At 39.3% G+C, this 16,901-nt stretch overlaps 1 protein-coding gene across 10 annotated transcripts in view; it reads left to right on the top strand.

Annotated features, from left to right (window-relative positions):
• The window catches only part of LOC117145138 (low-density lipoprotein receptor), a 31,917-nt gene that overhangs the window by 2,551 nt on the left and 12,465 nt on the right, over positions 1-16,901 (top strand). For 4 of the 10 annotated variants that reach the window (XR_004459697.1, XM_033310660.1, XM_033310662.1 and 1 more), the window contains exons 3-4: positions 6,223-6,363; positions 14,850-14,969. Coding sequence is in view for 9 of the 10 variants with exons in the window: in XM_033310660.1 (XP_033166551.1) it covers positions 6,223-6,363; positions 14,850-14,969 (261 nt within the window). In the remaining variant the exon portion in view is untranslated. Of the gene's footprint in view, positions 1-6,222; positions 6,364-8,672; positions 8,805-10,205; positions 10,432-14,849; positions 14,970-15,147; positions 15,268-16,901 lie in introns of those variants that run through there. The other 6 variants (XM_033310664.1, XM_033310661.1, XM_033310668.1 and 3 more) reach the window with 5 other exon arrangements.

The raw sequence follows: 16,901 nt of genomic DNA, 5'->3' as shown, positions 1-16,901 counted from the left end.
GAGGAGAGAAACCGTGGTAGACGGGGGAGCAGAGAACAAAAAGAGCAACAAGTGTCCGATTCTTGGAGTTTCTTGGCCTTGCACATTGGTCAACTTTTTTTGTAAATCAATACGAGCACGTGGCAGATATACATACTACTCTAATAAAAACTGGAAATAGCTTGACTTATTTATAAACATTTGTTGTTACCAAGCTGATCTTGATATTTATTTTGATTATTCCCCATTCAGAAGTAATTCAAGCGCTTTAAAACCCAAGATATGGCTTAGCTTTTAAAAAAACATAAACAGAAGATGGACTGTCGAAGTAATTTTGGTTTCAAACTCGGCTGTTTGTAAATGATATTGAATAAGCAGGCAGTTTACATAAAGGCCTACGTAAAACATTACCATTCAAATTTGTAAGAAAATTGTTGAATAATCAATTATTTGCGCAAATTAAAAGTACCTGGTAGAACCTAAAATTCAATAGACCCTGATTAAATATCAGGGCATGGTATCGAATATTTACCATTGTGAGTCTGAATATTTTAAATCGATATGAAGAATGAAATAGGAAGAGCACTAGGGGAATCACAAATGGTTAGACTGCAAGCAAGTTTGTTTTTAATCTTCAACGAAACCTTCAACTTGGCTAAAAGCGGAGGGTTAAAACGCTTTGGATTTAAGCCAACGAATGTCAAAGGTAAAAACAAAATTAATAACGCTGGGTCATGATAATAGCCGTAGCTTTAAGGTTAAAAGCAGATGATTGAAAGTGGGACTAACAAATTATAAACCGTTGCATCATAAGATAGTCTGCCATCAATCTATGTCAAATGTATTTTCGTGCTTTTAAGTGGTTTCTGGCCCACTCCTGTGTGTAAATGCATTTCCGCTGTACTTTTGACAGTTTTAATATAAACCAATAGCTCAGGTGCCAAATAAATCGTGAGACAGGTTTTAATCCGATTTATAGGTCATGGCATGACAGTAATTTCCGCCCAACTAAACTTGGAGTAAGCCAAAACGAAATCATTGCAAACTACTCGGAAGGACAAAATTGACAACTCTCATTTGGCAGCAAGTTCTTGGCACGTCCTTGACAGCTTTAATGACTGCTTTTAAACTGACTTTTCCCAGGCATCGACTTCCTGGCCGAGCTGATTTATTTCAAAATCGAATTTAAACAAGTTTGCAGGCGACGATGGCGAGGAAAAAAACTCTCGGCCAGTCCCAACTTGGCCGGGACATTTATAATTAACTTGGCTAATTACGCCTGGAATTTGCACGTGCTCTCTGGATCCAACTGTCCCTGATACAAACTTGGTCCCTTAACTGGAGTTGGCTGCATTACCGACCGTCTGCCTTAATTACAAAAACATTTGCCATTATAAATAATTATGAGGCACGAAATAAAAACCATTTTCTTTTGTGATTTTGCTGAAAACTGGTTTCCAACACTAATGGAAGCCAACTAAATGCACTGCAATTGTTCGTGCTCGAGTGACAAAATTCATAAGCGATGCATGCAAAACACAATCGGACGGTGTTAACTGTATCTCAATGCTGGCCTAATGAGATCTGCCAACGAAGTGCGAGGGTCAGACCTTGGTTAGCCTTCTAATTCCCACACCAGCCCAGCGAATTTATCTTTTCAAATTGGTTTTCTATTTTCGGGCATTCAATTAAAATATTACGCATACGCAGCGTTGGCGTGAATTCAATTGCAAGGCAAAAAAAGGTGGCGTGATTTGTTGGCTAGCATTAGCATTAGCTGGGCTGTCAAAAAATTCCCACAATAGATACTAGGAAAGTGCATTCATTAGAAATTCAGCATAGCATATTCTCGCCCGGCGCTATATCTCACAACAAACAGATGATGACGTTGGCGAAATTCCAAAGCGCCTGTAAGGAACATCATTCATTATTAGCAGATAGTACTGAGTCATCCTAATGCCATTTTCGACGCTCATGCGACTTTGGCCAACAGATGTGTGAGTAATTGTTATTGTTGTTAATCATGTTGTTTGACTGTTTTGGTCGGGTATGACGTTAGCGATCAGGCCACCTTTTTTTCACATTCAACAGAAACTGAAGCAGCAACAATAACAAGACACTCGTACTGAAGCATATCCAACGAATTCACATCTCTTGCCAACATTTAAGAGCAGTTTCAAATAGTTTCTCTTATGATTTTTTAACTTTAAAGAGTCCACGTGCTGGTCGTTTTTTGCTTTTAAGTTCAGAGTTGACGATCCCCTTCAGAGAGGGCAAGCTGTACTGGTTGGTATCCAAAGCGCAGTGCTCACATGATTGTACAATTATTATTTGTTGATTATTTTTTTATCGTCGTGCCAAAGGTACCCATTTTTATCAGCCCATATGTTATCTCCACAGCAGTGGAAAAAAATCACACGAAATTATTCAAATTATGAGATAATTCCATATGAGATAAAAGACCTAAGCAACTATGTAATTGCACAGAGTAAATCTGACTCATGTAAACTATTTGAGCTAAAAACAGAAATCAAAAAACTAAAACTAACTACGTAGCTATGACTTGCTTAAGTGTTTAGAAGATAACAACATTTATTAATCTTCCGTCTACCTAGGAATTGAATTTATGAGTAAGTCGAAATTTATTTTTGCAATAAAAACTATAATAATAGGTACCAAAACATTGCGTGGTATTGATAAGAAGTCTGCAAAATAGTAGTACTCGTATCTTTTGATAGTGCTGTTTAGTTTTGATTCTGCCCACCCAGAAGGTTATCTGTCTTATCTCAAGTGCCTAGCAGGCGCTTACAGATAGTCAGATAACTAACTAACTAACTAATCTACAAGGAATAGTTGTGATTAAAAATCGAATACGTATTCAATATGAAGTTTGTACAACCATTTGGTTGCCATTACAGTAGTAAAAAGAACGTTAAATTAAAACTATTTAAAATACTTGGAAAAATAATTAAAACCTATTTGTCACTTTTGACCTGAAACTACAGCTTAACAACAGTTAATAAAATTAGGAATTACACATAATAAATCTAAGACATTTGTTAGCACCTAACTAAACATCTGACCCCTATTAATGAACTTAAAATAGTAGGATTAAAGATTAACTACATGAATTTCAACAAACAAAGTTTTAGGACACAATTAAGTAGGCACGAGGCACAATAAAAACCTAAATTTACGCAATCATTAGCAATTGAATTTGGTTACCCAGACTGCCCATCCTTCAATAGCTTTTACTAGTCAGTAAAAACCGAAAAGCCAACAAAGTAATGATTAAACTTTTAGAACCAATGCGCAAAACAGTGTTATCACTTTGAACTGCTGTTTAGGTGCAAAGTTCTCGCTATCAAAATTGGCTGGTTTCATATTTTATCTAAACTGCAAATATTTCGGCTAATTTGCGTAATGCCACACTGTTATTGCGGTGTAGTTGACCATGGTCGAATCGGTGATTAATCACCGACTATTAATAGGATTGCAGGCGTAATCAAATCAGAGGGTGTGATGGGGGTAGTTTAGGCACAATCGCCGACAACCTTTCGGGCCATTAATAAAACATTTATATTGATTTGAACTCTGATTGACTTTTGCGCTGATTTCTGTTTATTATTTCGCCCTCTTGGCTAACCAAGACAGCCCTCCTGTCATGCCCTTTGCTGTCATTGAATTAATGGTGCGAGATTTTCATGTGAAATACACTCTTCTTGACCAGCATTTTCTTTCCTGATTGATTCCTGCTCCAAGTAAAATAAAACTGTTCAATGAACTTCGCATTAAGCATTTAATTGGCCAGTTGCCTCTGCATTGGACGGACATTCGTGATTCCGTCAATCAAATTGGCGGCTATTGCCCACGGAGGCAGCTGCTCCATGTTCGCAGTCTTTGTGGAGCACACCGCAAATTATTGCCCCACTGATTTAATTTGTATTAAATAGATGGCTGTGAGAATTGGGTGAAATGCCGTGGAAATGAATGCCTGGAGAGGATAACGATAAGACTTTCCAGAAATACATAAAATTAAATATCAAAGAAAATCATTTTGAGTATGTACTTTCTAGAAAATGATATTCAATGGTCAACAGAAAGTAGAAGATATTAAGTTACAACTGCACTATGTTTTTCTATGATTTCTTTGAGTATTTAAATAGTATTCAAAAATTCCGTTAGCAGAATGATTTTTCACTTTATTAAGAAAGTCGATTCAAATTCATTAAGCTGTTCAAAAGTATTCGCTTACTTACCTTTGTGCATAAAAATAAACTGGCTTCACGATGAGAATACATTTGAGAAAATACTTTGTGGGTGTCCATTAACCAATTGCCAGCTATAAAATGCATTTGCTGGATATGCAAAATAAAATAAAGCTGGCAAAACGGAGATGTATACATTTCTTTTTGGTTTATAATCCCAAGCTCTGTCAAATGGATTGGATGGGGCATTCTCTTTTAATATTTATTTCAATTAAGCTACTAAACGACTCACTTAAAATGCAAATTGCATTGCACATTTACATACAGATTTGTCTACAAAAGCAATTGCAATTTCTGAGCACCAAACAAGTGCAACCCTACACACACACACACAAACAAACACGTACGACAGGAGCAAACAAAACTCTTTTCATAAATTCAAAATGTGTGCGCACATTTTTAATAATTTACGGGGACTAATAAAAAATTTCCATCCAGCAAAAGAATGAAAAGCTGCAGCTAAAGGCAGCAAGAAAATGAAGCGTTGAACACATTTTTTTTGGCATATAAATACACATGCTTGCATAAGGAAAATGAAAAATGCAAAATGCACTGGCAAGTTTAAAGCAAGAGCCAAAAATACAATCAGCGAAAAATTTGAGGCGATGAAAGTTGGAATTTGAAGCCAGCATGTCTTGAAGTTCCCATGGTAATGAACCACTAACACACTCATCAAATGCGTGTCACTCGGGTTCCCTCTCTTTGTGTCTGTGTGTGTGTGTTAGTCCTCTTGGACATGTGCGCGTGCCGAGGGCAATGCATGACAGGTCTGATTTCGTAATTAAATGCGTGTGTGTCAAAAGGAGTGGACCAATGTGAGCTAAATTGGAAATTCTAAACAAAAGTTGTCCTATATTCGCACATGCTCACCAAAAAACTACATATGAAAAAGCTTTCAGCACAATTTTCACAAAAATAACTCATACGACCAGATGACCAGTTCAACGTTCTGTTTGCTAGCAATACTAAATGTTGATAGATAAATCTGGGAAAAGGGAAAAACCAGAGCAATTGTTCTAAAGAAATAAGTTTCTTGCTTACAGAATTCACATTTGCGCGAATACTTTATACATACATATATAATATTGTTAATAATATATCCAACTGGTTTCCTATATCTTTTGCCTACAATTTGGGTCCACTCTTGGTAGCTACTGTGCGTGTTCGTGACTTTTTGGGTGAGCTCGTGCGTGATTGTGACGGTGCCTAAGCAATTGTCAATTTGTGTTAAATGCGCGCAATTAAACGGTAAATGCTACGCGAATAGACCGTCTCACACACACACGCACACACAGAGACACTTTGGCAAAATGGCGTCACATTAACGGAAGTCGGTTGGCTTTAGCATATATGCTATGCTCAATACTCGCATACATACGTGCATATGCTAATCGGTCCAAAGACACAGAAAATGAAAGACAGATTAGGGCGGCCGAGTAAAATGTCAAGTGGCCCGTAAAACGATTGATGAAGCCATCACAACCGAAACTTGCCAACTAGCTGCCATCAAATTCTCGCTTATTAATTTCCCCCAAAAACTTTCTGCCTTTCATTTGGGATCCTTTTGCGGTCCGCCACAAGAACATGGACCGCAGAAACACCCACTTGGCCACTTTTATATACATGGACATGTGTAAGCCTCGCCCTTCGGCTGGATTTCATTATTTACAAGTTTTTGTTTATTGTCAAGTCTCGGCTTTCATTGAAAAGGGTTTTAAGGCTTGTCAACAAACGCCTTTTCTCCACAATTCCCCCCTCTCTCTTTCCCACCAACCATCGCTATCTCGCTTCCTCAGTGTGTGCTTAACGAGCCAAAGTTTTCAACTTAAATTTTAGTTATGAATTTTATTAGGCCCTCCCATTGGGACGTACCAACCAACCAGGGTCGCCGCCGTCTCCCGTTTATGTTTAATTATAGTCTGCGGCTAACCCGAGGATTTCAACTTAATTAATTAATATGCATTTGATTTTGCAGCGCTCGGTCTTAGCAACTACTGCGAGGAGAAGCAGTTCCAGTGCTCCACTGGCCAATGTATCCCCATACGGTTCGTGTGCGATGGCTCCTCGGATTGCCCGGACCACAGTGATGAGCGGCTGGAGGAGTGCAAGTTTACAGGTGAGTGCACAGCTAGAAAAATCCCATCAAAATGCAGGAATAAATTACTCTGATTTGACGCCAAATGGGTTTGTTGTAATTGTAAATTAGCGTTTAAGCACTGGCTCTCGATTGTTTTAAAAGTATATCTAATTTCGAAAAGTGTATCTTAGAGTGTGTAAATCAATATCTCTGACATTCTCCATCTGTAAATGAAATAACCTGTAAGTTTCAGTTGAGCTTTGATTTTTTTGTTAGCAACTCGACCCTGGGAGTTCATCATGCTGCTTCCTGCATTTGTGCAAATAAATCACCCGAAATTCTAAAGAGCTCTTCTGCCCTTGCCATTCTCCATTTCCATTCCTTACAATTTTTATCTTTCCGGCTCTGATTAGGCCTTCACTTTAGCTGTTGTCTTATTCAAATACACTCGAAAGGTTGCACAAAACCTCGCACTTGAAAGAAATCAACAGCCAAAGCCGCAAAATGTATTTGCAGCCCGATTTTTTCTGGCTGTATCTTTTGCTGCTGGAGCCGTTTTAAAGGAACGAAAGAAAGTTTTGCCCCTAGCTGATGTTGCTTTTTCATCTTATTTATTTTCCTATATGTGTGGTGTGGCCATGGGCAAGAACTGGACACGAAGTATCTACAAAGTCAAGCGCTGGCTCCGCAATTGGGTTTGGTTTAGGGATCGGGATTTAAAGGATGGACGCAGGTCCTGGTCCTGAAAGCCCAGCTGTTGCCTGCGAACTACGTGCGCTCTCGCTCTAATCTGTTGTCAGTCATTTGTAGTTTTTCAATTTAGAAATGTCACAGAACTAACCATTTACTTCGCTCTGCGTGTGCTGTTTGCCTCGTATTGGTTTTGGTGTTTTTGTGTTTTTGTGCTTTTGTATGTTGGCCGTTTGTTTGGCTTCGCTGTTGAGTAAGTAACAACTGGCTGTTTATTTAGTGTCATGTAGGCAGCAGGACTAGCTAGGGCTTCCCCAAATCCCCGTGACTCCCCGAGCTTATTTTCATTTAATTTTTACACTCTGCGTTTGTGTGCTGTATTTTTTTTATTAGCCTCCCTACATTTAATTTAAGTTTGGTTAGCAGACCAGTCTGTTTCGTTCCACGGTTCGTTGGTTTCGTTTGGCCTGGGGCTTCCCGAAAATTTTAACATTGCCTACTTTCGGGCAGCAGTGCTCAAAACACTGCCAGCCGTAAATATTGGGCACGGACTTGGGTTTGGGGCTTAGTCTTTAAGCACAGAAACCAGCTGAGCCGCAATTATATATAGTATAGAGGGTCTTAAGTCGAGCACACGCCTGGTAAATTACCACCAACCCACTTCCAGTTGTAGTTCCATTCGAGTTGAGTCTAATTGGAGGCACTGCAAGCAAGTCAAGTGCAATTTAACTAAGCCATTGCATCAGCTTTTGGGTGATAAACTGAACTGGCTCCCAACTCCTCAAACCAAATGGATGTAATCACTCAAAGAATGAAAAGCTTATTGAAACTTGATTGCTTCAAGTATTCAATAGGACTTGTGGGTACGAAATCTTCATCATCATCACCAACACAAATATGTAAATATTCAGCAAATATTCTGATGAACTGAACTTGTTAACTAATTTAACAAATCTAAGACAATAAGTTCAAGTAAATATAAATGTATGTTTGTAAATTTTCTTGTTTTGTATAATAATAATAATAATATAAATAATTATGTTAATAATTAACCAATTTTTTTTTCTTTGAAAAGAAAAGGATTGTTTCAATTAAAGGTCGTTTATATGCGCCTTAAGCTTTTTATCAACCGAACAGCCGGGAAACAACAAATAATGCGTTGCCCACAACAAGGAAATCCAGATTAAACTTGACCTAAAACTTATATTGAAGTATAAGTTCTACACAAAGCCAGTACAGCCGGATCTCTAGCTTATAATCTAGGAGACTTCAGTAGACATCCCTTATCAGTGAACTTATAGTACAAGTGAACTAGCAAGGCGTCACTGAACACATTTGAGATTATTTATTAGTGGCATAGGGTCATTAGGTGTGGGTATTTTTCTTGTTTTGACAAATTTCAATCAAATTGCGCACAAAAATATAAAAATATATATATATGAAAATGCGCTAATTCAATTGAAATGCCTGCGAGTCCTAAACTCACTCATTTGAGAGCGAGTTATTTGTGAGTGGAAGCTTTGAGCGGAACTCTTATCAATCCGAATGCAAGCTTCTGGCGCGGAGTCTGCGGAATACTGGATGCCACTACATCTGTTCCGCATCCGACGAGGACCAAACGCGACTCAGTTTGCTTCGAGCTCTGCAAAGAAACGGACGTGTGTGCTCTTCGGCCAGGATAACTGAGATTTCAGGACTCCGTGGCGGCAAAAATAAAATCAGTTTCGTAAAAGACAAGGCGAGAGCCATATCAAGAATTAAGTGCATAATTCCTCAAGTACAGAGTGATTGTAACTAAATATTTTAGGAAATTAAATACATATGAACAAATTCATTTAAATTAATTTAAATAAACAGCAGTTGTCGGCCAGCAAAAATCAATGGCAAGGCCAAATTGTGCCGACAAACGCTAGCAGACAGATTGAAAACAGTTTGCTGGCGTCTCTTTGGCGGTAACATCAAAAGGCAGCAGCGCTCAAAGCAACAGCAGCTTTTCCCCCAAAACGCAAGCTTTTCCGCAGGATAACTCTCTCTGTGTGTGTGCGTGTGTTTTTCCATTTCCGTTTTTTGTGTGTTTTTTTCACGCTTCTGCGCGCCACTTTTTATTACATTTTCATTTAGCCAACTGGCCCTCTCTTTTTGGTAGAATCTCTTACAGACGCTCTTCAGGTTCTGGCATAATTCTGTTGAGATTAAGCCAAGATTTGGCCTTTGTTTTGAATTGCATTGCATGAACTTGACACCGAATCCGAATGCAAACACTTTCAACTGCAGAGGAATCTTGAATTGCAGTCCAGCTTAAGCATAATTAATCTTCACACATTAACCGCACTTTAATCTGTTATAATTGGTTTTAATATTTATTAATTTTCATTTCGAATTCCCAGTTGTGTGAGAATTTGTGAGCGTCATAATTCCTGTCGGCATGTCAAAGTTGCAAAATTGCTATTAAATGTAAACACTCAACTCGGCTTAACTCAACTCCCCTTAAAATCAAAATAATAAATTGCTTCATGCGAGGATTATGCAAAGTTTTGCAAACGCAACCGCATTAATAATAATTCAACAAAAATATGACAAGCAGACAAGAAAAAAGTGGCTCAATTATAGCGTTAAATACGTGGAAAAACTGTGAATGCTGGAAAAACAAAAAGGGGGCTGCAAAAAGCACAATTAAGAACTTTACCATGTGAAAACATTTAACTACATAAAGTAAATATATTTAGTGCAACATTTAACACACTTTCATAAAATTCAACTATTCATCTTTAAATTGCGTGACTAAACAAGTAAACAAAGTAGCTGTTTTTAAAATAGCAGAAAAACTCAGAAATCAACCGCAATCTATTAAAATAGTTATAAACAAAACAATTAACCAGTGGAATTGCACGCAATATTTACAAATATTTAAAAACAATACCATTGATAAAAACAGTAAATAAATTCAGTTTCCACGCTTGAGAGGAAAAACTTTAGTGAATCAACTTCGTTGAATATGAAACCAATTAAAATGACATTTTCGCCAGAATAAATTCGCATATTATTTGTGAGCGGAAAACAGTTGCCTACTTTTGAGTTACTGCCACTGCTGTTGGCCATTCTGATGCTGTGATGATGTTTCCGGCTGCCATTTTTGCTGGCAGACCACTTGACTGCCATTTAAAATAATTATGATTACACGTTCGCAACAGCGAGCCCAGTGCAAACATTCGCGCGACGACAAACCCGAATAAACAGTAATTTAATTTAATAATTCAGCGGAGCACTTAGGCAAGAACATTATCACACCGCCGTGCAGTGTACAGTAGAGCCTCCAAAGAACCAACATGGGACCAATACGCCACATCCTGGGCTGCTCCTTTCTGCTGCTCATCGCCGGATTAGTGCCGCACCACGCCTCCAGAGTCGTCGGATTGGGTATGATGGGGAAATCTGTTATGGTTGTGAAACGATAATTCTCGCAAATCAGATTAGCAACCAGATTAAAATAGGGAATACGCTGGTTTTCGCTTACTGTTATTTAATCTGTCTAAAGGATCTATAAAGAACAAAAGGAAATCTTGTTTTTCAAACAATACGCCTCAATCAATCGACTCTTGCATAGCTCCATATTCCTAAGCTTCTTTATGATAATGAAACATTTTTAAGAACGATAAGCCTACCACATCCAAGTATACATTGATATTATTCCAAGTACTGTAGTACAGTAAATGTCACTTGTCCATTATCTTAATAATGTAAATCCCCATGAAACAGGAAAATGGCCAATCGGGTAATGCTCGGTCCAAGTTTTTCGCTATCAAGGCCCGGACCCATTAACCGCTTCAAGTGAATTTCAATTTACTGTTATTGTCTGTGCAACGTAATCGCTGAGTGGGTGTTATCCCTTATGCATGGGCGTGGCACAGTAGGTGGGCGAAAATCAATGGCAATTCCACAGAGATGACAAAAATTAATGTCTTAGGAGGCAGTAAATAAATAAATAACTTATAGGCAACTAAACGGGGGATGGCCATTAACAACAGAGCTGCTCGAAGACATTGGAGGAGCGCTAAGTGCCCCGCTCCGTTGGCGTTGCTCATACGCCGTGTTGCCAGCATACATCGCATTACCCATACGCCGCGTAAACAGCCAGAGACAAAGGACGAAAGACGCCGTAGACGCTACCCGACTTTTAAACAGCTTTTATACCATGTGCTGCTGGATGCCATACATATTGGTCATGGGTATGCTAGTGCTCGATATCGAGGGCATAAATATTCATGCAGCACATTTGGAAAAAGCAGACAGCTGATAAGCCTGCCACCCATCCAAGGAGAAAAATCGAAAAAAAATATGTGACGAAGCAGGAGCTGAATCCTCTATATATATGTGTATTTTCTGTGCGCCGAGTGCGGTCCTTAGATAACTTCAGTCACATATCCTTGGCCTTGTTCCTTGCTCCCCAATCCGTGTCCTTTCCGGAAAGCCATAAATTATGTATTCCGCACATTTTTAAGCGCAGCAATCCATCGAATTGACTGTATCCTGAGTTGGCCAGGAATTCACAGAAATAGGAATTACTTTTCGAATACTTCACAGAGCCATCTATTCTTTTTCGTCCATTCCGCGGATCAATTTGTTTGCGTCGCTTCCAGGAACAAGTTTATTTAACATATAAATGGGCAAACATTTAAAGTGCGATTACACTGTCCAAAATTTGGCAACAGTTGCCCAGCCATATGTAACATAAAACTTTGCCTCATTAGAGCGACGCGCGTCGGTCCTGGGAATGATTTATGATGCCGACATTGTCTCATGTACACCAGACCAAAAAACAAACCCTTAGCTGCCCCATTTGCCTGCTCCTTTTTTTTATTGAAATACTTGAGGCGGAGTACAACTTCAATAAAGTGGAAAAAGGTGCCATAAACAAGGAGCGGCGAGCCTTTTTTTACGACACAACCCGCTGTGTGCGGAAGCAGATACTTCTCTAAACAAAGGCCGAAAATAAATAAATAAAAAACCGGATGGGGAAAACAATTGTAAACAGTGAAAAAGGAAATTCCCCCTAACTGTGGCACAAATTTTTCATTTATTTATTGAGACGAGACAGGCGGAGAATGGGCAGTGAGAGATGAGGGTCAGGTGGAGTTTTGGGGTAAAGTGAAATTCACTTTCGCGTTTCTCGTATACTTTTTGTTTTCGCTTGCCTTCCGCCGTTTAAATGAATCGGACAATTCAATTTATGCTCTGCCAGACAGACAAACTTCATTAGGACATCTTTTTGCCACGGAACCGAAGAATCAATAAAAGTAATTCCATGTTATATTTCTGTCTGTGCGGCTGTGGCTTTGTTTTTCTATGAAAGTGAATATTAGATTTGAAAAGTGTTGAAGTTTAGCCAACTTAATTCATGCAGTAATTTTACAAAATATATTTGAACAAAGGGCACTCGAAAGGATATTGGAAAACGGCAAATATCAGAAAACTTTTAATGCGCCAAATCGATGAATGACCGCAAAAACTTTTCCCCCATTTCCCGTGGACACTTCCCAAGTACAAGGCAACTTTTCTAGCACTAAGCTTTTGGCCTGTAAATGAGCTTGGGGACTGCTGGAGGAGGAGAAGGAGGACCTGCATTGTTACCAAACTTTGTCGAGGTTAGTTCTCGGTGTCTGTATGGAAAGTTTTCGATGTATTTGCTTTGGCTTAAGTCGGCTGACTTTGTCACTTTTGTTGTCGCCAGTTGGGAACCTCAATTTGTGATAGCCCCCCACGCTGGAGTTTAATAAATATTGGCGAGCATTCAAATAGACGCCACCAGGTGTGCCATTCATTATCGCACGACGTGTCGTCAGATTTTCTCCCCTCGGCGAAAGGTCTTTAAATGAATTGCACAATCTGCAGTGGGGGTGTCGGTTTCCCGCGTACACCCATGCTAAAGGGAATTAAGAGCCTGTCTGGCAGTAACACCACACTTTCCCGCCCACTTGTAACACCCCGAATATCCCATACCTTTTGCTCCACGTTGTCGCGACGCGGCAGACTGTAAATAATGAAGTTTGCATCTGGGTGGCAAGAGGCAAAGCAGCTGCGAAAAGTGCTTTTAGGCACGGGAACAAAAAATGCATACATTTATTTAGATATATGTATGTATAATCCAACATATATAATCCAGCAAACTTTTGGCCAAAGGTCAACAGCGAAAATTTGTGAATATGGTATTCAGGCATAAAAAATGACTATTCCAAACATGTTGAAAGCATAAAATAACGATTTAGGTCCTTTACGATTTATTTGCTTCCTTGTTAACAAATCAATAACCTTATGTACCAGGTTTATTTTTTTTATTTTATTTATCATTAATTTTCTCACCGTGTAACAAAGCAAAACAAATTGCTTGTGAAAAATGTCTATTTGTGCATTAGCTCAGAATAATGTCCTTAATTCTGTGTGTAATATTCTGGCGTTGACAGACTATTTATGGTTTCATAAATAAATCATTCAGATATTTACTTTTAGCATAATAGACTCGAACAAAAATCGCAAAAGGCACTTGAATTAACACTACACCAGGCCACAATTCGAGTATAAATACTTAATCATTCCCTTTGATTCCCGTTGATGCGTTAGCTCATTAAGCTCAGACTATGATAAATCAAACCGAGACCAGACTATATCCCACACCAGACCCCGGGAAACTAATCCCCCGACCAAACCCGTTTTAATGTTCTTTTTTGGGCGCTAAATGCCGCTGTCTAGGTAAATGCGCCCCAGAACGTTTTCGCCATTCCAGCTCACTGTTTCCATTTCCCAGCTTTCCCAGTTTCGCCCGTTTTCCCGGATCCCCAAACGCAAAACCCAAAACGTGATGCGCATTTTTCGCACTGCGGCGGCTGTATGAAAGAGTCCCCTGGGTTTTGGCTTCCACTCCGGGTGGGGCTTTCGGTTTGGGGCTACCGGGAACTACCGAAGCTTGTGCCGGAGTTTGGGATTGCCACAAAAGTTGCGCTTAAGTTTATGGCAAACGACTCCCGGCCGTGTGGCGGTAAAACTTCACCCGGCGGAGGAGCCAAGGATCCCCTTAAAGTCATGTCAAACCGAATGCAGATGTCATTCAGAGGAATTCGTTTGAATTAAGCGCCAAATTGTCTGCACTCTTGTAGAAGCTCGCAAAAGGTGAAAAGTAAAGGAAACACTAAGAAAAGATTTCGCAAAACTGAAAACATTCTACATAAATTACATTTAAAAATCCTTAGACTACGTGTTTGAAGTTTTGCATAGATATAAGCTAATTATATAAAATGTTATTCCAATTTTCTCTGCCCTAATTGCAATTTTACGGCTGCTGAGAGATAGATAACCTCCTCAAACAGTAGCATTCATCACATTCCCCTGTCAATTGGTTAACAAGGCAAAGCTAACGTGATCAGGAATTTCCTTTTATCTCTTAATTGCATTACCATCACTCAGCCAGCCAAACAAATTGTTTTCCTTGCAGCGTAGCATCCTGAAATAATATGAATATCCTTTAGCCCTTTAAAAGAAGCATCTAAGCGAGCAAAGTCATAAAATAAAGTAAGCATAAAATGGCAGAAAAACTATTTCCAGTAAAGCATAAAACAAAAGCTGAAGCGGAAGCCGCAGGAACATAAAAATCACATTTATTTTTGACACACTTAACCATTCGAGCATTAAAAGTTTGAAAGCCATGCTCTGCATAAATGTGTGCATATATATACGTACGTTTAGATACACATTTATATATAGTTATGGGAATGGGGGGAATATTCTATCGAAGCCATTATCTTCGGCAGTTATGTAAAATTGATTTCGAACATTTACCCTTGCAGAATCAACTTGCAGCCAGGAACAATTCCGCTGTGGCAACGGAAAGTGCATTCCGCGAAGATGGGTCTGCGATCGGGAGAACGACTGCGCCGATGGAACCGACGAATCGACGTCCCAGTGCCGTAAGTGTCGGTCATTATCTTTGATATAAGCAGTAGATATCGGACTAAATGCGATTGAAAACGTAATTGAATCGAGCAAGTGTGACTAACCGAAAGGAATCAAAGTTTAAATTGATTTGATAGTTTAAAAGTATTTTTTTTTAATTCCTAATAACCCAAAATATGCTAATGTGCACAGGGGGCCTTTGTTCCTCCTTGATGTTGATGTGTAAAAATGGTGAGCAGTGTATACACCGGGAATTCATGTGCGATGGCGACGAGGACTGTCGCGACGGATCCGACGAATTGGAATGTGGCAGTAAGCTAAAAAAAAAGAATGAATTATTCCATCTCACATTTGCATACTAACTGGAGGATTTGTCCATCACTAAAACGAGCGAAAAAGCAAAGTCACTTAATCGAAATTTAAATGGATGGAAGACCTTTGCAGGCCTCTGAGATCTCGGAAGGACTTTATGACTTGCCAGGGACTGACCAGGACATAAATTAATGTCACTTCTTGTAGACAATATCGCGACGTGACCATCGGCGGAACTAATTTGTATTTATGCATTAGGCTCACTTGGGCTCACTTTTCCGTTTTGGGCGTAGTTTCCGCTTTTCACTCGCTTTATTCCTCGCAGTTTTCTCGCTGCCGAGTAACTTGTTTAGTGGTTTATTGTCTGTGACACAATTTTCCAACTATATAAAGAGAGAGAGAGTGCCCGGCGAAGGAGAGCAGGGAAAATGTTTTTATGTCGGACGGAATTTCAGCGCTGTAATTGAAAAAATGATGCGATTTTTATGATGTTATCCTTGATGAAAATAAAAACCGGTAATCAAAAGCCGAACGCAGCGCCAAATTGAGCCTGTGGTTTATACGCGGGGAGTCGTGGCTCAGTGGTCGGCTACCAGGATGTACAGTGGTCGTCAAAATACTAGGGCCTTAAAATTAATTTTATATTTTGCGTATTTCCATTCATATTTTAACAAGTAAATGTGGAAGTATAATTTTATATTCTTATAACAACATTTTAAATTAAAGTATAACTTGTTTATATTTTCCTGTTCACAACTGTGTGTTGTACGAGCATAAAGCAACGTCTGCTCATGTGAATGGATATGTTCGCCTTTTTATGACTTTTATGTGCTTTAAAATTGTCATCAAACCTTGTTGACATTTTCGCTCTTACCCAGTTACCCTTGTGAATCTTAATTTAACTTGGTTTTTTGGGTACAAAAAAGTTCAGCTCACTGCTGCGGATTTCTCCGTATAAAAGTGCTATTTTCAGTTATGGTGCCCGCCCCGTTTATTTAATTCCATTTAACACTCCACTCGGACTCTTCATATCTTTGTTTACCATTATGGGAAAAGCTCGGCTGGCCATCTCACAATGGGACCAAGGGGGGGATAGCTGAATAATAAACAAAACGCAAACTGCCCCACAAAGGCATTAAGCTTCATTGGCTTTCAAGTGCCCGAGAGTTGGAGGCGACGACGGGGGGCGTGGACACTGCACTCGACCAGGACATGTCTAGTACATGGTCTAAAAAGCATTTTAAATAAAATTAAAATCAAATTGCAAGTATATGGGTTTTGGCGTCAGATAACAAGAAAATGCTATTGAATACAATGCCAAAGTTCTGCCAGGATGTGTGTGCTCTGAGGAAGGAGAGCCAGAGCCGAGCATCCTCGGCGGTCCATTGACTGTGACCCCACGATAGCAAATTGATTCTGCCAGGACTCACAAAAGCCGAAGCCGAGATGGAAGCTGTGTCCCTATGGACACACGAGAATGAAACGTCCATTCAGCCAAGTAGTTACCTTCGAATGGATAAAATGGAAAGTTTTATGTATATATACACATACATATAGTTATATGGAAGGACCCCAGGCGAATATTTTCCTCGCCAGCGATGGAGAATTTAATGAAGCCATAAATTATGGTCGGC

Source organism: Drosophila mauritiana, chromosome 3R, assembly GCF_004382145.1.
Source record: "Drosophila mauritiana strain mau12 chromosome 3R, ASM438214v1, whole genome shotgun sequence".
Lineage (NCBI taxonomy): Eukaryota > Metazoa > Arthropoda > Insecta > Diptera > Drosophilidae > Drosophila > Drosophila mauritiana.
Note: the sequence above shows the minus strand (reverse complement) of the source record. Positions and strands in the feature narration are given on the sequence as shown.